Genomic DNA, 21,908 nt, shown 5'->3' on the forward strand with positions numbered 1-21,908 from the left:
AGCTCCTGCCTTACACCCTCTCAACGGGCTGCTGTACACACACACTGATGCCTTACACTCTCTCAGCAGCTGCTGTACACACTCTTCAACACATGCCTTACACTCTCTCAGCAGCTGCTGTACACACACTCCTGCCTTACGCCCTCTCAGCAGCTGCTGTACACACTCATCAACCCCTGCCTTACACCCTCTCAACAGCTGCTGTACACACACACTCCTGCCTTACACCCTCTCAGCAGCTGCTGTACACACACACTCCTGCCGTATACCCTCTAAGCAGCTGCTGTGCACACTCAACTCCTGCCTTACACCCTCTCCGCAGCTGCTGTACACACTCAACTCCTGCCTTACACCCTCTCAGCAGCTGCTGTACACACACACTCCTGCCTTACACCCTCTCAGCAGTTGCTGTACACACTCAGCTCCTGCCTTACACCATCTCAGCGGGCTGCTGTACACACACACTGATGCCTTACACTCTCTCAGCAGCTGCTGTACACACTCTTCAACACATGCCTTACACTCTCTCAGCAGCTGCTGTACACACACACTCCTGCCTTACACCCTCTCAGCAGCTGCTGTACACACACACTGATGCCCTACACCCTCTCAGCAGCTGCTGTACACACTCAACTCCTGCCTTACACCCTCTCAGCAGCTGCTGTACACACACACTCCTGCCTTACACCCTCTCAGCAGCTGCTGTATACATTCAACACCTGCCTTACACCCTCTCAGCAGCTGCTGTACACACACACTGATTCCTTACACTCTCTCAGCAGCTGCTGTACACACTCTTCAACACATGCCTAACACTCTCTCAGCAGCTGCTGTACACACACACTCCTGCCTTACACCCTCTCAGCAGTTGCTGTACCCACTCAGCTCCTGCCTTACACCCTCTCAGCGGGCTGCTGTACACACACACACTGATGCCTTACACTCTCTCAGCAGCTGCTGTACACACTCTTCAACACATGCCTTACACTCTCTCAGCAGCTGCTGTACACACTCTTCAACACATGCCTAACACTCTCAGCAGCTGCTGTACACACACACTCCTGCCTTACACCCTCTCAGCAGCGGCTGTACACACACACTGATACCCTACACCCTCTCAGCAGCTGCTGTACACACCCAACTCCTGCCTTACACCCTCTCAGCAGCTGCTGTACACACACACTCCTGCCCTACACCCTTTCAGCAGTTGCTGTACACACTCAGCTCCTGCCTTACACCCTCTCAACGGGCTGCTGTACACACACACTGATGCCTTACACTCTCTCAGCAGCTGCTCTACACACTCTTCAACACATGCCTTACACTCTCTCAGCAGCTGCTGTACACACACTCCTGCCTTACGCCCTTTCAGCAGCTGCTGTACACACTCATCAACCCCTGCCTTACACCCTCTCAACAGCTGCTGTACACACACACTCCTGCCTTACACCCTCTCAGCAGCTGCTGTACACACTCAACTCCTGCCTTTCACCCTCTCAGCAGCTGCTGTACACACTCAACCCCTGCCTTACACCCTCTCAGCAGCTGCTGTACACACTCAGCTCCTGCCTTACACCCTCTCAGCGGGCTGCTGTACACACACACTGATGCCTTACACGCTCTCAGCAGCTGCTGTACACACTCTTCAACACATGCCTTACACTCTCTCAGCAGCTGCTGTACACACACACACTCCTGCCGTATACCCTCTAAGCAGCTGCTGTGCACACTCAACTCCTGCCTTACACCCTCTCAGCAGCTGCTGTACACACTCAACTCCTGCCTTACACCCTCTCAGCAGCTGCTGTACACACACACTCCTGCCTTACACCCTCTCAGCGGGCTGCTGTACACACACACTGATGCCTTACACTCTCTCAGCAGCTGCTGTACACACTCTTCAACACATGCCTTACACTCTCTCAGCAGCTGCTGTACACACACACTCCTGCCTTACACCCTCTCAGCAGCTGCTGTACACACAAACTGATGCCCTAGACCCTCTCAGCAGCTGCTGTACACACTCAACTCCTGCCTTACACCCTCTCAGCAGCTGCTGTACACACACACTCCTGCCTTACACCCTCTCAGCAGTTGCGGTACACACTCAGCTCCTGCCTTACACCCTCTCAGTGGGCTGCTGTACACACACACTGATGCCTTACACTCTCTCAGCAGCTGCTGTATACACTCCTCAACACATGCCTTACACTCTCTCAGCAGCTGCTGTACACACTCAACTCCTGCCTTACACCCTCTCAGCAGCTGCTGTACACACTCAACTCCTGCCTTACACCCTCTCAGCAGCTGCTGTACACACACACTCCTGCCTTACACCCTCTCAGCAACTGCTGTACACACTCAGCTCCTGCCTTACACCCTCTCAGCGGGCTGCTGTACACACACACACTGATGCCTTACACTCCCTCAGCAGCTGCTGTACACACTCAACTCCTGACTTACACCCTCTCAGCAGCTGCTGTACACACTCAACTCCTGCCTTACACCCTCTCAGCAGCTGCTGTACACACACACTCCTGCCTTACACCCTCTCAGCAACTGCTGTACACACTCAGCTCCTGCCTTACACCCTCTCAGCGGGCTGCTGTACACACACACTGATGCCTTACACTCTCTCAGCAGCTGCTCTACACACTCTTCAACACATGCCTTACACTCTCTCAGCAGCTGCTCTACACACACTCCTGCCTTACACCCTAACAGCAGCTGCTGTACCCACTCTTCAACACATGCCCTACGCTCTCTCAACAGCTGCTGTACACACACACTCCTGCCTTACACCCTCTCAGCAGTTGCTGTACACACTCAGCTCCTGCCTTACACCCTCTCAGCAGGCTGCTGTACACACACACACTGATGCCTTACACTCTCTCAGCAGCTGCTGTACACACTCTTCAACACATGCCTTACACTCTCTCAGCAGCTGCTGTACACACTCTTCAACACATGCCTAACACTCTCAGCAGCTGCTGTACACACACACTCCTGCCTTACACCCTCTCAGCAGTTGCTGTACCCACTCAGCTCCTGCCTTACACCCTCTCAGCGGGCTGCTGTACACACACACACTGATGCCTTACACTCTCTCAGCAGCTGCTGTACACACTCTTCAACACATGCCTTACACTCTCTCAGCAGCTGCTGTACACACACACTCCTGCCTTACACCCTCTCAGCAGCTGCTGTACACACACACTGATGCCCTACACCCTCTCAGCAGGTGCTGTACACACTCAACTCCTGCCTTACACCCTCTCAGCAGCTCCTGTACACACACACTCCTGCCTTACACCCTCTCAGCAGTTGCTGTACACACTCAACTCCTGCCTTACACCCTCTCAGCGGGCTGCTGTACACACACACTGATGCCTTACACTCTCTCAGCAGCTGCTGTATACACTCTTCAACACATGCCTTACAATCTCTCAGCAGCTGCTGTACACACACACCCCTGCCTTACACCCTCTCAGCAGCTGCTGTACACACACACTCCTGCCTTACACCCTCTCAGCAACTGCTGTACACACTCAGCTCCTGCCTTACACCCTCTCAGCGGGCTGCTGTACACACACACACTGATGCCTTACACTCTCTCAGCAGCTGCTGTACACACTCTTCAACATATGCCTTACACTCTCTCAGCAGCTGCTGTACACACTCAAGTCCTGCCATATGCCCTCTGAGCAGCTGCTGTACACACACATATCCTATCTTACATCCTCATAACTAGCTGCTGTACACACACACAGTGATGCTTTACTCCCTTGGACCCTCCCAGCAGCTGTTGTACACACACACTGCTGCCTTACACCCTTTCAGCGGCTGCTGTACACATTTTCCAACTCCTGCCGCACACCCTCACACCCAGCTGCTGTACACACACACAGTGATGCTTTACACCCTCTCAGAAGATGCTGCGCACATTCAATACCTGCCTTACACCCTCTCAGCAGCTGCTGTACACACTCAACTCGTGCCTTACACCCTCTCAGCAGCTGCTGTACATGCACACCGATGCCTTACACCCTCTCCGCAGCTGCTGTACACACTCAACTCCAGCCTTACACCCTTCCAGCAGCTGCTGTACACGCTCTTCAACCCATGCCTTACACCCTCACACCCAGCTGCTCTACACACTCAACTCCAGCCTTACACCCTCCCAGCAGCTGCTGTACACACTGATCAACCCATGCCTTACACCCTCACACCCAGCTGCTGTATGCACGCTTCCACTCCTGCCTTACACGCTCCCAGCAGCTCCTGTGCACCCTCCTTAACTACTACCTTGCAACCGCTACACCTGATACTTAACACCATCCCCATCTTGTATATTACACCTTCTATACCGTATAACGTAACTCCATCCTAGTTTTTTGCCTTACACCCTCCTCGTCGCTTTGCTAACCTCATCCTCGTCTTCTGCCTCACACCCGCCTCCCCGAGACCTAACACCATCCTCACCTTCAGCTTTACAACCTCCTCATCACCTACTTTAGACACTCTGCACCTTCCTTACCTCTGCCGTGCACCACCCGCATCTCAGGCAGACACATTTCTCACCGCCCCTTCACTTGTCTTACTCCCTAGGCGCTCCTCACCTCTGCTTTACGCACTCCTGACCTCACGCCCTCCTCACGTGCTTCTCACAGAGGGCCACCCGGACATCCAGCCTGAGATCATTCTCCATGAGCCATCGGCCATGACCTTCATTAATAAATTCTGCGGCATTCACTCCTCCTGGCAGAGCTCCCTCACCCCCAACCCCTCGGCCATACCACTGAGAGGAGGAGCTCCTGTCCTCTCCCCCTGGTGCCACCATCTTCCTTTTGTAAAAGTCTTGCTTGTCTGATCCCTGTGAAGATTGGGTTATCCTCAGGGCCAATTATGCCGCAAGGCAAAATTATGCGGCAGGGTTGAGAAAATTATGCGTCAAGAGAAGGCACATTACGCTGCCTAATGGAGAACATTTTGTGATAGTATTACTTCATTATTTCATCATGTTTAAACTTGGTAACACTGGGCATATTTTGGACCTCATTAGCACCAGTTTAATACTCAAATGTAGCAATAATCAACAACAAGCATTGGCATAGTCAATAGGTCTTCCCTTTGGGATCTGATATGTATTTAGCTATGCAGCACATTAAACCTTTATCAGAAATAAACTTTGTGTTTGTGCCAGGGGCATAGGAGACACAAAATTTCTGGGTGTGGGGGGGACAGGGACAACCTTGAGGTGGGCCCCCTGTACAAAGTTTGCACCCACAAGGGTTGCTGTGGTGGGTGGGATGGGGGGAGGCGGTCGCTTCCAGTCGAGTCCTGTGCGGCCTGCAATTCCCTGTCTGCTGGGCTCTTGGCTGCCTGTTAGGCAGCGACAGGCTCTGTGCTGCTGTTCGCCTGTGTGAAGTCCTAAGAGGCCTGTACTGCCTGCTGGGCGCAGTGCTTCCTGTGCTGCCTGCCATGCACTGTGCTGCCTGTTGGGAGCTTTCTTTCTAGTCAGGCTGTGTCAGTCTCTGGGCCTCGCCTGCCTATGAAGGCCAGTAAGGCCTATGATTGCTGCTAGGTCCTTGTCTGACTGTCAAGTGGCAGTCTCTGTGCTGCCGCCTTCCTGTGAACTGCTGTGCTGTCTGACAGGGCCGGCCTTAGTGCTGGTGGTGCCCTGTGCGACATTGTTTGTTGCCGCCCCCCAGTGACCACCTCTGCCACGGATTCCCTCACTACTATTCACCACCACTCTCTCTCAGATGCACTTCATTAGTTTTATAGCACCACTCATACCGGGAAATATCCCTTACAACGCAATCAATGCAATGCATTGACCACGCTGCCATTACCACACATATGGGGCTAGCATGGATGCCTTTACCACACATGTCTTTACCACGCATATGCATGGTTACAGCCTAGAGAGCGGTCTAGCTGTCCGGGCAGAACAGGAAGAAGCAGAGGAGAGAGAGGTAAGTAGGGCTGTGGCAGGGTTTAGGGTGGGAGGCTGGGAGGTTGGGGTCATTTTTAGGACAGGGTAGGGTCAGGGTAGTTTTTAGGACAGGTCGGGGTAGGTTTTAGGGTACAGTGTAGGGGTCATATAGTATTTAGGACAGCGCGGGGTAGGTTTTAGGGTTCAGGGGGGCAGGGGCGTCAAGGTAGTTTTTAGGGCAGTTCAGGGTAGGTTTTAGGGTTCAGAGTGGGGGCGGGTAGTTTTTAGGACAGGACAGGGTTACTTTTAGGACTCAGGGCGGGGGGTTTAGGGCTCAGGGCAGGGGCAGTTTTAAGTGATTGGGCAGGGTGGAGTATGGTGTCAGGTGTAAGGGGGCAGGGCGGGGAGAATTTACCACGCATGTTCCTTTACCAAACATTCTTTTACAGCGAAATTCGTTGTAAAGGCATGCGTAGTAAAGACATGGTCGTCGTTGAGACCGCGATGTTAAGGCATGCACGATATACGCATGTGTTGTTCCATCATTCATCCCTCACACCAGTCTAGGGTGTCAAAGTACTTTACATCACACAGACATTACGCAGAGACAATCATCATATGTGTGTAAATCAGTGTATATGAAATGTTACATAAGACAGAGGACTACAAGGTGTAGGTGTCATAGGTCATCCATACTGGTAGCAGGTATAGTTTCAGAGTGCTTTATCTGGAGAAGCGCAAACTCTGAATTTAAAACATAACACCATGGTTGGGGGCTCCCTTTAATAATAAGAATTGATTTGCGGTCAAATTAACTTGTTTTGCAACATTAAGTTAATGAAAAAGTGGGGGGAAATCATAACGCTCTAATCTGTACCTTGATGTTTGCATGCAGCTCTTTGTGAGTTCATTGCTCACTGTTCTATATTCAGTTTTAATTTATAAATTGCAGGGGACAAAAAAGGAGCCCTCTGAATGTAGGAAGCTGGCCTGGTGTGTGGTGAGTACCTATGGTATTATCACCTTATGCCAGGCCCAGGTATCCCCTACTAGTGGGGTGTAGGCAGTGCCTAGAAGCCAGGCTAGCAGTAGCTGTGGATGAGCAGCCAAGACTTATCTAGGACACATGCAAAGATCATGCAATACCACTGTAGTCACACAGCACTTACACACATGAAAAAACATGTGTTATGAAAATAAAGGTTCCTTATTACAGTAACACAAAGATTAAAACACTAGATAGGCAATACTCCAAAAGGAGGTAAGCTGGTACACTATTATATGTACTGTAGCAATCAGAAATTGGCATAAAAAGTAATAGAAAACAGTGAAAAGCAATAGGCAATACTGAAGGCCTAGAGGGGACCAGACCATATACTTGAAAAGTGGAATGCGAAAGCCGGGTCCCCACACAAGGAAGTGGAATCAGTAGAGGGGAGCTGCAGGAACTAGGAAACCCCAAAGGTAAGTACCAGAATGCCCCCCAGCAACCAGGAGAAGAGAGGTAAGTTACTGGTATTTCCCCAACCCACCAAAAGGACTTCAGAGAAGGATTTTGCAAAACGCAGGCAAGACTGCAAAAAACTAGAGGTGGATCCTGGAAGAGGAAGATCTGGAAAAGAAGGGGACCAAATCCAGTTTAATTAGGGATGTCCGGTGGTGGCAGGAGCCACTACCCACCCATCTGTGGATGCAGGAGTTGGTCGACGGGGAGATGAAGAAGGTCGGCAATGCAGCACTGGAGCAGATGAAGAGTTCCTAGGTGATGCAGTCGACGTCCTATGCCCGATGAAGAATTGCAGTCAGTCTGTGGTGTGGAAAACCCACCAGCAAGCCTTGGCAAAGGCAAATGTCGCAGTAGGAGAAAACTGGAGCTGCCGGGGACCAGCAAGGTCCAGGGGGACTCAACCCATGTGGAGGAGAGTCCCAGGTGACCCTCAGCAAGGCAGAGAGTCTGGAGAAGGATAGGCAGTCCCCACAGAAGACCTTCGGGCAAGGAGCCCAGGAGCTGCAGAGAGGCCCACGCAGCACACCTGAAGGGAGGTCCCACATTGCAGGCGAAGCACGTTGAGGGCTTTGCTTCACAGAGAAGAGTGCTGGGGGCTGGGGATACATAGAGCTTGAAGATCCCTTGGAGGAGATAACAACAGGCCTTGGTAGCTACAAGAGATGCAGTGCATGGGGGTACTGTCCTGCATGGGAAGGCAAGGCCCGACCTACTCCAACAGCTGGTAGAGAGGACCAAGGAGACCACTCCAGACTACCACCCCTGATGCAGGATCCACGCAGCTCAGGAGGAGAGGAGATCCACGCAGCTGGTCGTTGTTGCAGTTGGTGCCTGCGGATGCAGGTAAGTGACTCCTTCACTCCAAGGAATTTTCTTTCTTTCTTCTCATGCAGACTGAAGACTTGCTGCCCTCAGAGGAAGCACTGCTGGGCAAATGTTGCAGTTGCTGGAAGGAGCCAAAGAAACAATGTTGCAGGGCGAAGTCGATGCTGGAGCTTCAAATTGTAGGTTCCTGTGAAGTCCAGTTGCAGTTCCAGTGGCCAGAAGTCAAAGTAAACATTGCAGAGGAGTCCTGTTGGAATCTTGCACATTGAATCTGAGGACCCACCCAAGAGGGAAACCCTATATAGCCCAGAAAGGAAGATTGGTCACCTAGCAGGGTGACCAGCTAGGAGGGGGCTGTGACGTCAACTGCCTGACCTTGGATTCAAGATGGCAGAATCAAGTGGCCCCCTGGAGGAGCTCTAGGCACCACCCCTGGGGTGGTGATGGACAGGTGAGTGGTTACGCCCATTTCCATTGTCCAGTTTCGCACCAGAGTAGGGGCTGAGGTCCCTGAACTGGTACAGATTGGTTTATGCAAGGAGGGCACCAAATGTGCCCTTCAGAGCATACCAGTAGCTTGGCGAGGCTACCCCACCCAAGCCTTGCCACACCTATTTCCAAAGGAAGAGGGTGTTGTCTCCCTCTTCCAATGGAAATCCTTTGTTCTGCCTTCCTGGGCATGAGCTGCTCAAGCAGCAGCAGGAGGGCAGAAATCTGTCTGAGGGGTGGCAGCAGCGTGGGCTGCCCGGAAAACTCCAGATAGCTGGTAGGAGCAATGCTGGGTGTCCTCTAAGGAGCCCCCAAAGTGCATGGAATCATACAATCAATACTGACAATAGGATTCTGACATGTTTGATGCCAAACATGCCCAGGTTCGGAGTTACCATTATGCAGCTGGACATAGGTAGTGACCTGTGTCCAGTGCACGCGTAAAATGGCGTCCTCGCACTCATGAGGTCCAGGAAAATGGAGCTGGAGTTCGTGGGGGCACCTCTGCTCCTGCAAAGGTGTTCTCACACACAGGTACTTGCACCCTGCCCTCTGGCTAGGAGGGCCTGCCATAGGGGTAACTTACAGTGACCTGGTGCAGTGACCTGGTAGTGAAAGGGTGCATGCACATTTTCACGCAGGCTGCAATGGCAGGCCTGCAGACACAGTCTACATGGGCTCCTATGGGTGGCATAATACATAATACATGCTGCACCCCATGGGGAACACCTGGTCCCCCCTTGCCCTGGGTACCTGGGTACCATACACTTGGGACTTATAAGGGGCACCAGTACGCCAAATGTGGGGTGTGTGTGGTCCAAGCAACCAAATGTAATGGGAGAGAGCACTGGGGTCATGGTTAGAAGGATCCCAGTGAACACAGTCAAAACATACTGACAACAGGCAAAAAGTGGGGGTAACCATGCCAAAAAGAGGGTACTTTCCTGCATCTGTCAAAAGCAATAACCCACTGACCTATCCACCTTACATACACTTTGTGATCTGCATGTAGACGTTCTTTGTAGCAGGCATTGTAATCCTGTACGTTATGATGAGTCAAAACTCCGACCAGACAAAACTTCAATCTCTCTCCAGGAAGGCCATAAATCACCGGAATTGTCTTGAGATTTTTATTGTTGCCTGAAAACTATTGGTGGCAAGGAACACCCAGCAGGTGCTTTTAAAGTCACAGTATACTAGCAAACACAGCACCCCCATCCTAAGTCAGCACCCAGTGCAGCGATACCGGTTGCATCGCCCTAGAGCTGGCCCTGCTGCCTTACCTGGCCCTGTCCGTCTCTCAGGCCTTCTGGTTCTTTCTGGGACCGTGCTGTGTGCTAGTCTCTCTGCCGTCTATCCAGCAGTGCCAGACTCTGTTCCACCACAGCCTGTGAAGTCCTGTAAAGCCTGTGAGCTGCCACAGTGCCGGCTTCACATCCACAGGCCACTGGCAGGAAATTAGATTTACAGACAGCCCTTGCCCTTCAGAGCGGGCTTCACAAATACCAGGAAGGCTGAGGGAGAGACAGGGGACTGAAATGTTGGAGGTGCAGGATGTCAACTTAGTGGACAATAATTAGCACTGGGCAGGCAAGCTGGAGACAGAGGAGAGAAGAGAGTGAGAGAGAGGCGACAGAAAGGGGGCCCTAACAAACATTGGCGCACAGGGTGCCAGTAGCGTGCTAAGGCCTGCCCTGCTCATATCTCACAGTAACTCAACAATACTGTTTTTAGAAAGGTAGATACTCTGCAACACAGCACTGTATTTAAAAAGAAAGGGAGTTACTTGGCAATAGTTGATTTAATTACCCAAACCTCCTTACCTTCTCAAATCTTGCTGCTGTCTTCAGGGTTCGATTTTCAAGGGAAGGGTAGGGTAGGGCTCAGGAGGGATGGGATGCAGACAGCAATCAACAATGGGCCTCTCATCTCCCTTTGTTCTCAGAAGTGCAGCGGCTGTGGCGGCAAAGTGAGAAAGAATCCTGTGTGTGCTGCAGCACAACAAAGGGGAGGAGGGCAAGTGTCCTGGAGGCAGGTCACAGGTCAAGTGCAGGGCCAGTATAGGTAGCGTTTTCATGCGCTAATGGCCCTGCGAATTACAGGAGAAGGAAAAATTATTCTGTCCCCTCGACCCCCCCACCCTTGTCCCCGTGTCCCCCTACTCCAACATCTAGGGGGGACATATCCCCTACATCCCCCATACTTCCTACGCCCATGGTTTGTGCATTCTTTCATAAACTTGGCATTAGACTGTAATGGTCAGAACAGCCCCTAGAGGCCACCCCAATAACAATAGTATTTGGAAGAAACATGGTCATGTCACGGTGTAGTCAGCCCCTAGAGGGCATAACCACATAAAAAGAGAAGGGCAGAGAGCATTGCAGTGTAACCATGTAGTCAGCCCCTAGAGGAGGTAACACGTTGCACATTTTAAGGCTTAGGAGGCGTGTTAGAATATTATTAGAAACAAGGCCCTTAGAACACGAACTACTCCCAATTGTAAAACAAAAGCTTCAGCCATGAGAGAGCTTTAAAAACATTGAATGGTGAAGAGGTTATGATTTTGCCCCCCCGCCTCAACCTAGTGTGGGGGCCCAGAAGTTTGCATGGACAGAAAGAGCACGCTATGCTGAACGTTTTTGCGGTGGTCCGATTTTCCTAGGACCACCACAGGGGGAGGCTATGGGCAAAAATGTGTTGTAAAATGAATGCCCTGTAAAGCATTATGGGGTGAGTTTGCCAAGTGCTGTGAATATTGTAGTATCGGCTCTCCAGCTATGCTGGGGAAAGCTGTGTTTAGGATTTCCCTTGTTTTTTTATATATTATAAGGCACCAGTTTGTATATTTTTCAACTGCTAAACTTGGGAAGAATTTAGGAATGGGCTTGCAAATTTAAATGACTATGATTCTCAAATTCATAACAGTGTGAATGATGTGCTTGTCAGTAGTATGTATAAAACTAGTCATGTCAGTAAGCGCTTCAGTGCACCACTGAGGTAGTATGCGCTATACAAATGCCGCATAAGGGAGAGAATTTTGTGTAACGGGCAGAGCTGCCAACTTTGGAGCTGGGGAACTAGGTTCGAGCCTCAGCGTTTGAGCAACTTCCTGTGATTCTGGGAAAATCACTTAATCTCCCTGTGCCTACCAAAAATGAATGTATCTTTGTGTAACGTAAATGGTGCTCATGTAAAGCACTCCAATCTTTGGGTCGAGTTTGTGCTATACAGAACTGCAAAAAAACTAAATAAACAAGAACCACACTCCCCCCCAGCTTGCAGACTTTGTTGGGCATAGACACCACAAAGAAACAGCAAGATGCCCTAAAACTAGGAAGAGGAAGAAACAACACACCGCCATGGAGTGCGAAATGGAGAGTCAAAAGAAAAAAGTAATGCGTCGCCACTAACATATATGGCCAATCGTACCATAATCCATGTAACGGGGTCAGTCTCCAAGGCAGTAATAAAACAGCCTCAGGGCAGGACAGACGTAAAGCATTTACCTGACAAACCAGAGTAATTTCGAAAAGCAGGCCAAGAATGAAAGAAAGTGATGGGTGTGATGAAAGCCCACAGAAGTAGAGACAGTTCATGCGCGCTGCCTAGGCTCGACTTGAAAAGGTGACAAGTCCAGCTTTGCAAAGGACCTTTGACTTCTCGGCAACACATATTGCGGAATCTTTAGAAACTTATGAACCATTTGAGGCAGAAACATTTTTTTCTTAAAATCTGCAGGTTATGGATTATGTGCCAAATGTGGCAAATCTATAATTATGCAAAAATCGCTGCCGCCTCACAATTACATAAATGCAGTGTCCCTGGTTATCCTACAGAGTGAGACATGATTGGCTGACGCTCATGGACACAGGTCCCTCCCCCGGGACTAAGGTGGGACAGGGATCCTTGGGTTATTCTACAGAGTGAGACCTGATTGGCTGTGCCCATGGACACACGGGTCTCCCCCAGATTTATGGTGTGATAGGGGTCATTGGGTTATTCTACAAAGTGAGACATGATTGGCTGTGCTTCATGGACACAGGGTCCTCCCACAGGGCTATGGTGGGACAGGGATCCTTGGGTTATTCTACAGAGTGAGACATGATTGGCTGCACTTCATGGACATACGGGTCTCCCCCAGGGCTTGGGTGGGATAGGGGTCATTGGGTTATTCTACAGAGTGAGACATGATTGTCTGTGCTTCATGGACACAGGGCCCTCCCCCAGGACTAGGGTGGGACAGGGATCCTTAGGTTATTCTACAGAGTGAGACATGATTGTCTGTGCTTCATGGACACAGAGCCCTCCCCCAGGACTAGGGTGGGGCAGGAGTCCTTGGGTTATTCTACAGAGCAAGACGTGATTGGCTGTGCCCGTGGACACAAGGTTCTTCCACAGGGCTAGGGTGGGACAGGTCTCCTTGATGGATATGTGATGTATGAAGGGATGTGGCTGTGTTCATTGGGTTCCTCTTTGGAACACAATATGCTCCTCATGGACACAGGTTTTCCTGCATGGAGGGGACTGGAGTGGCCGTCCTTGATGGGTCTGTGGGGTTTGGTAACAGGGTCTGTCCCCTCTAAAAATGGCCTAGCCAGCATGGATTGGACTTGTTCTGTGAGACAATGTCTGACTGGCTTCCAATCAACCTGTGGTTCTCTTAGAGGTAAGGAACTACACTGAGGTTCCTTATGGATACATGGTGTTGCTATATGGTGGGACATGAGTGGCTATTTCCTCCGGTAAGTTTGAGATGCTGGAGTAATGCAATACCGCCTGCATTGTGCCTCTCTTAGAAGAGACCCTCCACCGCACTTTCGCCTACACGCCTTTCCAGGGTCTCCTCGTGCTTTATTCTGTTAATTGCTGTTTCTGAAGTGCTTCCTGTTTTTGTTGTGTGGTTCTGGCACATTTAGACCAGGGCATCCTTCCTGAGGACCTGGGAAGGATGCCAGTCCAACGAGGAAAGATTATCTGGTTGGGTCTGTTGTTTTGCTAGTATATTTGTCAGGGCTGCTTGAATTATGCAGTAGTGGAGAACCACATTATGTGGCTGAGTTTACAAAATTGTACCTCAAGAAAGAGGAAATTATGCATCATAATCCAGCACTTTTTGTGATGTGTTACTTGGTCATTTATAGATCGAAGGTATGCGTTCGACCTCGTGTATTCTTTTAGTATACTTCTTATGGCTTAAAATTATTTCATTTGTTGGTTGCAGTGTCCTTTAAAAATTCCTGCTTGCTAGTGGTCAGTTCACCCTTTTTCTCCCTCCTCTTTCTGTTTCAGAGCTGTGACCAACTACTCTATTACACCACTTTGGTTTCTTTATCTATTGCTGTGACGGACTACTTTGGCATTTCTTTGGTTCTCCCTTTTCACTGTGGGTGTTATAGGCTGGTAGCTGCCTGCATTTTAATGCAGTATTCTGTTCCCTCCATCTCCTCCCATGTCGCTGACATTTATTTTAGCTTTATTCCAGTGCTGTCCTCACCTCTGGCTCCTAAAATAAGCATATTTTACAAAAGAAACACCAGGTTGTTTAGCACTGTTCACGAAAGCCACAATATGCCTTTTCTGATATAATGTAGCTAAACCTAGAAGCACTTATGTGAAACTTGCTTAGCCTCCCATCTGGAGTCTCTCCTCCAAGCCCCTCCCTGCCAGCACTCACGACATTGCACACAGGGCATTGCTTATCTCCTTTATTGGGGCCGTAAATCTTCTCAGTCTGTTCTACTATTGTTAAGTTCATTAGAGCTTTGTTGAAACGCAAGGCAAGAACTCTTGCAAGACTTCATTCTGTTAAAATAAATAGAAAATACTTTTCCAGCCTTATTTCCCATCATCTCTCCTCTAGGGCTTGTGATTTCTAATGTCAGTAGCCACCAGTGACCACCAAACCATGGCAGGAAAAGACAAAATTATGAGACAGTGTTGACCAATTTATGTGGCAAGAAAAGTACAGTTATGGATTTACAATGCCAATAGCTCTAACTCAAGAAAATGCGAGCCCCATTGCATTTCAAATTTGTGTTACACTTGTTAACACTGTCTGGGAAAAGCTTTCACCTCTTTAGTACCAGTTTAACAGTCAGATATAGCAATGAGCAACAGAAAGGTGACCGGTCAACCTTTGCGAAGAGCCCTCAACTGTGTGGCAAGAGGTTGCCACGTTTTTAGTAACTTTTGATCAATTTGGGCTAGATTTTTTTTTTTATAAATCTGCAGATTTGCAGTAGATCATGAATTATGTGACACATGTGGCATATCCATAGTTATGTGGAAAATGCCATAGCTGCAAAATCACTTAATTCCAGTGCCTTTCATATTTGCTGATGTGAGATTTGTACTGAGTTTGTTCAATGTTTAGTTTTGAAGCAGTTTGTGCTCAGGCAGGCTCTATCAGTCTCCATGAGTCCTCTGACTTACCCTCTCCAACCCTTCCTCATTCCCAGTTGGACCGGAAGGCATCCATGAACCAATTTGTTGGGAACATCTCGCTTCCGCAGCAGGATGCTGATGTCTCTCCCGGGACCGTGTGCTCGGTGGCTGGCTGGGGTGACATCTCAGACTTTGAGACTGCGCCCCTGGCGCTGATGGAGACAGCAGTCAGCATGATGCCCCTGAAAGCTTGCAATGACTCCTGGAGAGGGGCACTGCCAGAGAACGTGCTGTGTGCCACCAGCACGGACGGTGCCACCCGCGGCTTCTGCTCGGTAAGTGCCCGTAGCTAAGAGTGGTACGAGTAAATTTGTATGACTGGGCGTCACAGCAGTCAGTATATGTATGCATGTATGGTTTATTTATATGTGGATGTGTTTGTATGTGCTTGTGTGCATGTATGAATGTGTGTACATATGTGTGCAGGTAAGCATGTGTGTACCTGTGTGTGCATGTATGTGTAGATATGTGTTTGTATGTGTATATGCATATAAGCATGTATGTGTGTGTACATGTGTATGTATTTATATATGTGGGTGTGTACCTGTATGTATTTATATATGTGTGTCTGTATTTGTGTGTGTATGTGCATACAAATGCATGCATGTCTGTATATATATATATATATATATATATATATATATATAATACATATACATATAGGGCCAGATGTAGGAAACTCCAATTTTGCGAGTTGCAAATTGTGAGTCTGACCGACTCACAATTTGCAACTCGCAAAATTGGATGCAGAAAGGTGTCTCAGACACCTTCTGCGACTCGCTATGGGGTCGCAAAGACCCACCTCCTCAATATTCATGGGGTGGGTCGCAGTTTGCGACCCCATAGCGAGTCCCTGCACTCACAGGGATGGTGGCCTGCTGGAGACAGCAGACCTCCATGTCTGTGACTGCTTTTGCAATACAGCAGTTTTTTTTTTCATTTTGCAGCCCGTTTTCCTTAAAGGAAAACGAGATGCAAAATGAAAACGTAACCGAAACCATTTGGTTTCGTTTTTTTCAGAGTAGGCAGTGCTCTGAAAAAATATTTTTTTCGGCATTCACAAAGGGGAAGGGGTCCCATGGGGACCCCTTCACTTTTGCGAATGAGTTACCACCAGTGTGACACTGGTGGTAACTGCGAGTTGGTTTGCGACCGCATTTGCGGTCACAAAGCAACTCTGAATGGTGATGCGGTCGCAAATAGGAAGGGAAAACTCCTTCTTATTTGCGAGTCGCATCCCCAAATTGCGAGTCGGTACCGGCTCGCAATTTGGGTATGAGCATCGCGTTCGGCCTTTTGCATGCCGCAAACTGCGTTTTTCGCAGTTTGCGACATGCAAAAGGCTTCGTACATCCGGCCCATAGTCTCTTAAAAATCAAAGGTTACAGGGACATTATAGTTAGGCTCACATTTTGAACATGAAACCATAGAAATTCACCAGTTATAGTTGGAGTTATCTCAATTAACTATAACTCGTGCCTTAAGGTAACTATAACTCTCATCCCCACCATGCACAGCTTTTACATATTTTTTTTTACTGGAAATATTACCTTGATGTTATCAGTGATGTTACTAAAGATGAGATGAGAGCTGTAATTTGTGGAGTAATTAGCAGTGCATGGCGAGGGAGTGAGTTATAGTTACCTGAGGGCACAAGTTATTGTTATTTGAGATAGCTCTTACTATAACAGGTGAATCTCTATGGGTTCATGTTTAAAATGTGAGCCTAACTATAACGTCCCTGTAACCTTTGGTTTTTTTAAGTGAATTTCTATGTTTTTTTTAAATTCTATTTCCTAACCATATTGTCCCTGTAACCTTTGTTTTTTTCAGTGAATTTCTATGGGTTTTCTAACATATTTTCACTACTATACATTAATGCAACCACTGCCATGCATGGCCTTTAGCCGTGTGCGACAAGGGTTGGCCGCAGGGACTGGCCTGCGGCCAGACCCTGCAGGCAATCTCCCATAACCCCCAAGCCCCATGCTGCTAGCGGCCCTTTGGCCGTGCACGGCACGAGTTGGCCGCGGCCTGTCTCTCTGGGTGTGAGAATACGTGTCAGAGGGTGTATCTGGGGATGAGAGTGATTGTGAAAGTGGCTGGGTGTAAGAGTGGGTGCATCAGTGTCAGTGGGTGTGTGAGTAGGTGCGTGAGTATTTCAGTGGGTCTGTGAGTGGGCGTGTGAGAGTGTCAGTGGGTCTGTGATTAGGTGCATGACTGTCTGGGTGTGAGAGTAGGAGCATTGGTGTCTTAGTGGGTGCATCAGTGTCTGTGAGTAGGTAGTTGAGGGTTTCAGTGGGTCTGTAACTGGGTGTGTGAGAGTCTGAGTGCATGTGTGAGTGGGTGCACGAGTGTCTGAGTGGGACTGTGAGTGGGTGCATGAGGGTCATAGTGGGTCTGTGAGTGGGTGTGTGAGTGTCTGAGTGGGTCTTTGAAGGGGTGCTTAAGGGTCTAAGTGGGTGTGTGAGTGGGTGCGCGAGGGTCTGAGTGGGACTGTGAGTGGGTGCATGAGGGTCATAGTGGGTCTGTGAGTGGGTGTGTGAGTGTCTGAGTGGGTCTTTGAAGGGGTGCTTAAGGGTCTAAGTGGGTGTGTGAGTGGGTGCACGAGTGTCTGAGTGGGACTGTGAGTGGGTGCATGAGGGTCATAGTGGGTCTGTGAGTGGGTGTGTGAGTGTCTGAGTGGGTCTTTGAAGGGGTGCTTAAGGGTCTAAGTGGGTGTGTGAGTGGGTGCGCGAGGGTCTGAGTGGGACTGTGAGTGGGTGCATGAGGGTCATAGTGGGTCTGTGAGTGGGTGTGTGAGTGTCTGAGTGGGTCTTTGAAGGGGTGCTTAAGGGTCTAAGTGGGTGTGTGAGTGGGTGCACGAGTGTCTGAGTGGGACTGTGAGTGGGTGCATGAGGGTCATAGTGGGTCTGTGAGTGGGTGTGTGAGTGTCTGAGTGGGTCTTTGAAGGGGTGCTTAAGGGTCTAAGTGGGTGTGGGAGTGGGTGCACGAGTGTCTGAGTGGGACTGTGAGTGGGTGCATGAGGGTCATAGTGGGTCTGTGAGTGGGTGTGTGAGTGTCTGAGTGGGTCTTTGAAGGGGTGCTTAAGGGTCTAAGTGGGTGTGTGAGTGGGTGCGCGAGGGTCTGAGTGGGACTGTGAGTGGGTGCTTAAGGGTCTAAGTGGGTGTGTGAGTGGGTGCACGAGTGTCTGAGTGGGACTGTGAGTGGGTGCATGAGGGTCATAGTGGGTCTGTGAGTGGGTGTGTGAGTGTCTGAGTGGGTCTTTGAAGGGGTGCTTAAGGGTCTAAGTGGGTGTGTGAGTGGGTGTGTGAGTGTCTGAGTGGGACTGTGAGTGGGTGCATGAGGGTCATAGTGGGTCTGTGAGTGGGTGTGTGAGTGTCTGAGTGGGTCTTTGAAGGGGTGCTTAAGGGTCTAAGTGGGTGTGTGAGTGGGTGCACGAGTGTCTGAGTGGGACTGTGAGTGGGTGCATGAGGGTCATAGTGGGTCTGTGAGTGGGTGTGTGAGTGTCTGAGTGGGTCTTTGAAGGGGTGCTTAAGGGTCTAAGTGGGTGTGTGAGTGGGTGTGTGAGTGTCTGAGTGGGTCTTTGAAGGGGTGCTTAAGGGTCTAAGTGGGTGTGTGAGTGGGTGTGTGAGTGTCTGAGTGGGTCTTTGAAGGGGTGCTTAAGGGTCTAAGTGGGTGTGTGAGTGGGAGAAAGATTGAAAAAGAGAAATTGAGAGAGAGAGAGAGAGAGAGAAAGAAAGTGAGAGGGAGAGAGATAGTGAGTTTTTTTAGCCTTTCGTGAATGACATTCTTAGAATGAGATATTTCTGGACAAACTGAAAAGAAAAATGTATTTGTTAATGAAAAAGAGTGAGCTCACCTTTCAGTATGAACCTTACACTTTAAAATAGGCAAATGACCAGACACACCTGGACTAGATCCCTCAACGTTCAGTGTGGGGGTCTGTGACCTTAACCATTATACCGCAGGAGGCTTACTATTATAATCATTGCATGGAAAGACCATTGTAATAACTATATTTCTCTCTCTTCCATCCCATTATGAGATGAAAGAGAGAGAGAGTGACAGGACCATGGGGAGAGCCTCAAGCCCCCACAGTCCTAGCTGGAACCCTACGTCCTGTGGGAGCCAGCATTGCTCCCACAAGCAGAAAGCTGCTTTTAATAGCAGCTCCCTGCTTGTGGGAGCATTGTTTTTATCTGGCTTCCCCACATGCATATTTGCTTGCAGGTAAGATGTATAAAAACTCCGCTCTCTGCAAGGTAGAGCTGTTTGACAGCTTTCTCTTGCAGAAACCAGACTTTGTTTGCTTTTGCTTGGTGGGAGTTGTCAGCTCGCACCAAGCAAAAGCAAACAGCTATTTCCACGGGGTGGGCACCCCGGGACATAGTAGGAGGTGGCTTTTGGGGGTGGCAGTCCCCAGGGCCATCAGTTGCCCCTCCAACGAGAATAGCCCCAGGGAGGTGGTGGTCCCTAGGGCTGCAGGGGTCCAAAACAGACCCCCTTTACTCTTTTATTATAGCCCCAGGGAGGTGGAAGCCACCAGGGCAGCATAGGTGTCAAGCGCCCGCACCCCATCATATTTGTTTAACACCACGGGGAGGTGGCAGTCCCCGGGGCAGTGGTGGTCCTGGGTGGCCTCCCCACATTGAATTTGTTTGTAGCCCCGCATTAAAAAAAAACAATGCCTCCGGGACCTGGCCCACTCAGAGGCTTATTAAAAAACAGGCCATCACTTGTTTTTTATTTGTTGAATTTTTGGTGGATCTACTGCAACGTGCCCTGAAAATTAAAAATAAATGCTATTTTGTCTTGGTGCCCCCAGCACCAGAGCTAAGGGCTTAAGGGTCAGAACCTACCCTGGCCCCTTTTCTTATTTCTTAACTTTTTTCCTGGGACTCAGCTGAGCCCCAACATGGCTGCCAACACTTCCTTGTTGAAGTGCTGTCAGCCAATCAGATCTCTGTACGAGATCGGGAGGGTTTGCAGAACTTTTGCGTCCCTATATATACAAATTTAGATTTTCTATAATTTCTCAAAGACTTCTGAATGGATTTTCATCCTGTTCAAGGGCTCTGTTTGTCCTTCAAGAGCTGATAATAAGGTCTTTTGTTTTGCAGGGGGATTCCGGGGGACCCTTGATTTGTGGGGTGACGGCAGTTGGAGTGGTGTCATTTTCCGGACTGAGATGCGGAAATCCCCGGTTTCCTGACATCTTCACGCGTGTCTCAAAATATATGACCTGGATTCGAGACGTCATCAAAACAATGTGATAGTCACAGGGCCTTCAACTGACACAAAACTGTCTACGCCATGTTAAGGATACAAGAGTGCACCACACGAGTGGCCCTGTGCGAAACAGCATTCAGAGACCGACCTACGTGTGCAAAGGAAAATCTATCTATCTGTCTGTCTATCTATCTATCTATCTACCCATCTATCCATCTATCTATGAAGATATTGATGTATTTTATACCAAGATTATAATAAACATTGCAAATGCAGCAGAACCCAAAGATGGCCTCATTGCACCATAGTGCACAGTAACCTATTAAATATGTTTACACTACATGCCTATTTTGTTGCTGTAAGTATTAAGTGGGTGGATTTCCAGACAGTAGAAGGTATATTTAAAGCAGTAAATCACATTGGGATTGATGTACTAAGACTCAATATGCAAAAAGTGGTCACAAATTACAAGGGTACGCCCAGACGTGGGTCCCGTGCTCACTGTGACATTGGATTCAAGCTAGCCTGGCTGATGAGGGGTGATACCCTGAAACCGGTCGCAGGATGCTTGTTTCCAATCCAGGGGGGACCTGGCCTGGCTGGATTGTATATATGAGCACCAGGGTCAAGACTGATTTGCATATGACTGGGTCCAAACTGGGGTGGTGTGGTGGGCAAAAAAATTATGAATTAAACCCAGGTCTGTGATTGGTGGGGTGAGTGTTTGAAAAGTTTCAGTACTCAGTCCATAATTTTATTCTGTGGTGTTGCAAATTACACAGCAACTTATTGCATATCGATTCTGGTTTCTGAAACCGATCTATGAACTATTAGGCACTTCACAAAATCACTATTCAAAGTGGGTCTTAGTTCGCCCTACCTCATTACCATTCACAACCTGCGATTCTCTCCATTGAGGGCACCACTGAGATGGTGGCCTGCAGGGGCAACAGAGCTCAATGCCAGCGATCACAGTTTCATAAAGTATAATTTTTAAAATCAGTCAGTTTTTCTTAAGGCTGTGGGTCTGCATTTAGAAAAAAAATCATAAACTTTTTTTTACATTCACAAAGGGAAGGGGGTCTCAAAAGGACCTCGTCCTCGTTACCACGTCCTTTGTGGAGTCGGTAAAACCCATCACTCGTTTGCAACTGAAATTGTGGTGGTAAACCGTCCATACATAGTACACTGGAAGGGACGCCCTAGACACGCCTCTTCCAAATTGCAATTCAGTTTGCATTTTTTAGCCTAGTTTGTGATTTGGTAAACACTTAACAAATGGTTTCAGGAATAACCAAAGCCATGGAGCTGTCACAAAGCCTGCAGTTTAGTGGCTCACAGGGATGGCGGCCCCTAATCCGCTCTGTAATTCTGGCCCAGTCTGTGCTATCCAGTCTTGTTGTCTGTAGAAAAAGATAAGAATATTTGCTGATGTTGTTCAGAAGGTGCAGGTTTAGTGGTTGCTGCCTGAGA

General features: G+C 49.1%; 1 protein-coding gene across 2 annotated transcripts in view; it reads left to right on the top strand.

Moving 5' to 3' along the window:
• Positions 1-20,777, top strand: part of PRSS57 (serine protease 57) — a 52,836-nt gene extending 32,059 nt beyond the window's left edge. For both annotated transcript variants that reach the window (XM_069217662.1, XM_069217663.1), the window contains exons 4-5: positions 15,218-15,478; positions 20,327-20,777. In XM_069217662.1, coding sequence (XP_069073763.1) covers positions 15,218-15,478; positions 20,327-20,479 — 414 coding nt within the window. In that variant the 3' untranslated portion in view covers positions 20,480-20,777. The remainder of the gene's footprint in view (positions 1-15,217; positions 15,479-20,326) is intronic.
• Positions 20,778-21,908: the final 1,131 nt, after the last annotated feature.

Source organism: Pleurodeles waltl, chromosome 12 (assembly GCF_031143425.1).
Source record: "Pleurodeles waltl isolate 20211129_DDA chromosome 12, aPleWal1.hap1.20221129, whole genome shotgun sequence".
In the NCBI taxonomy this organism is placed as follows: Eukaryota; Metazoa; Chordata; class Amphibia; order Caudata; family Salamandridae; genus Pleurodeles; species Pleurodeles waltl.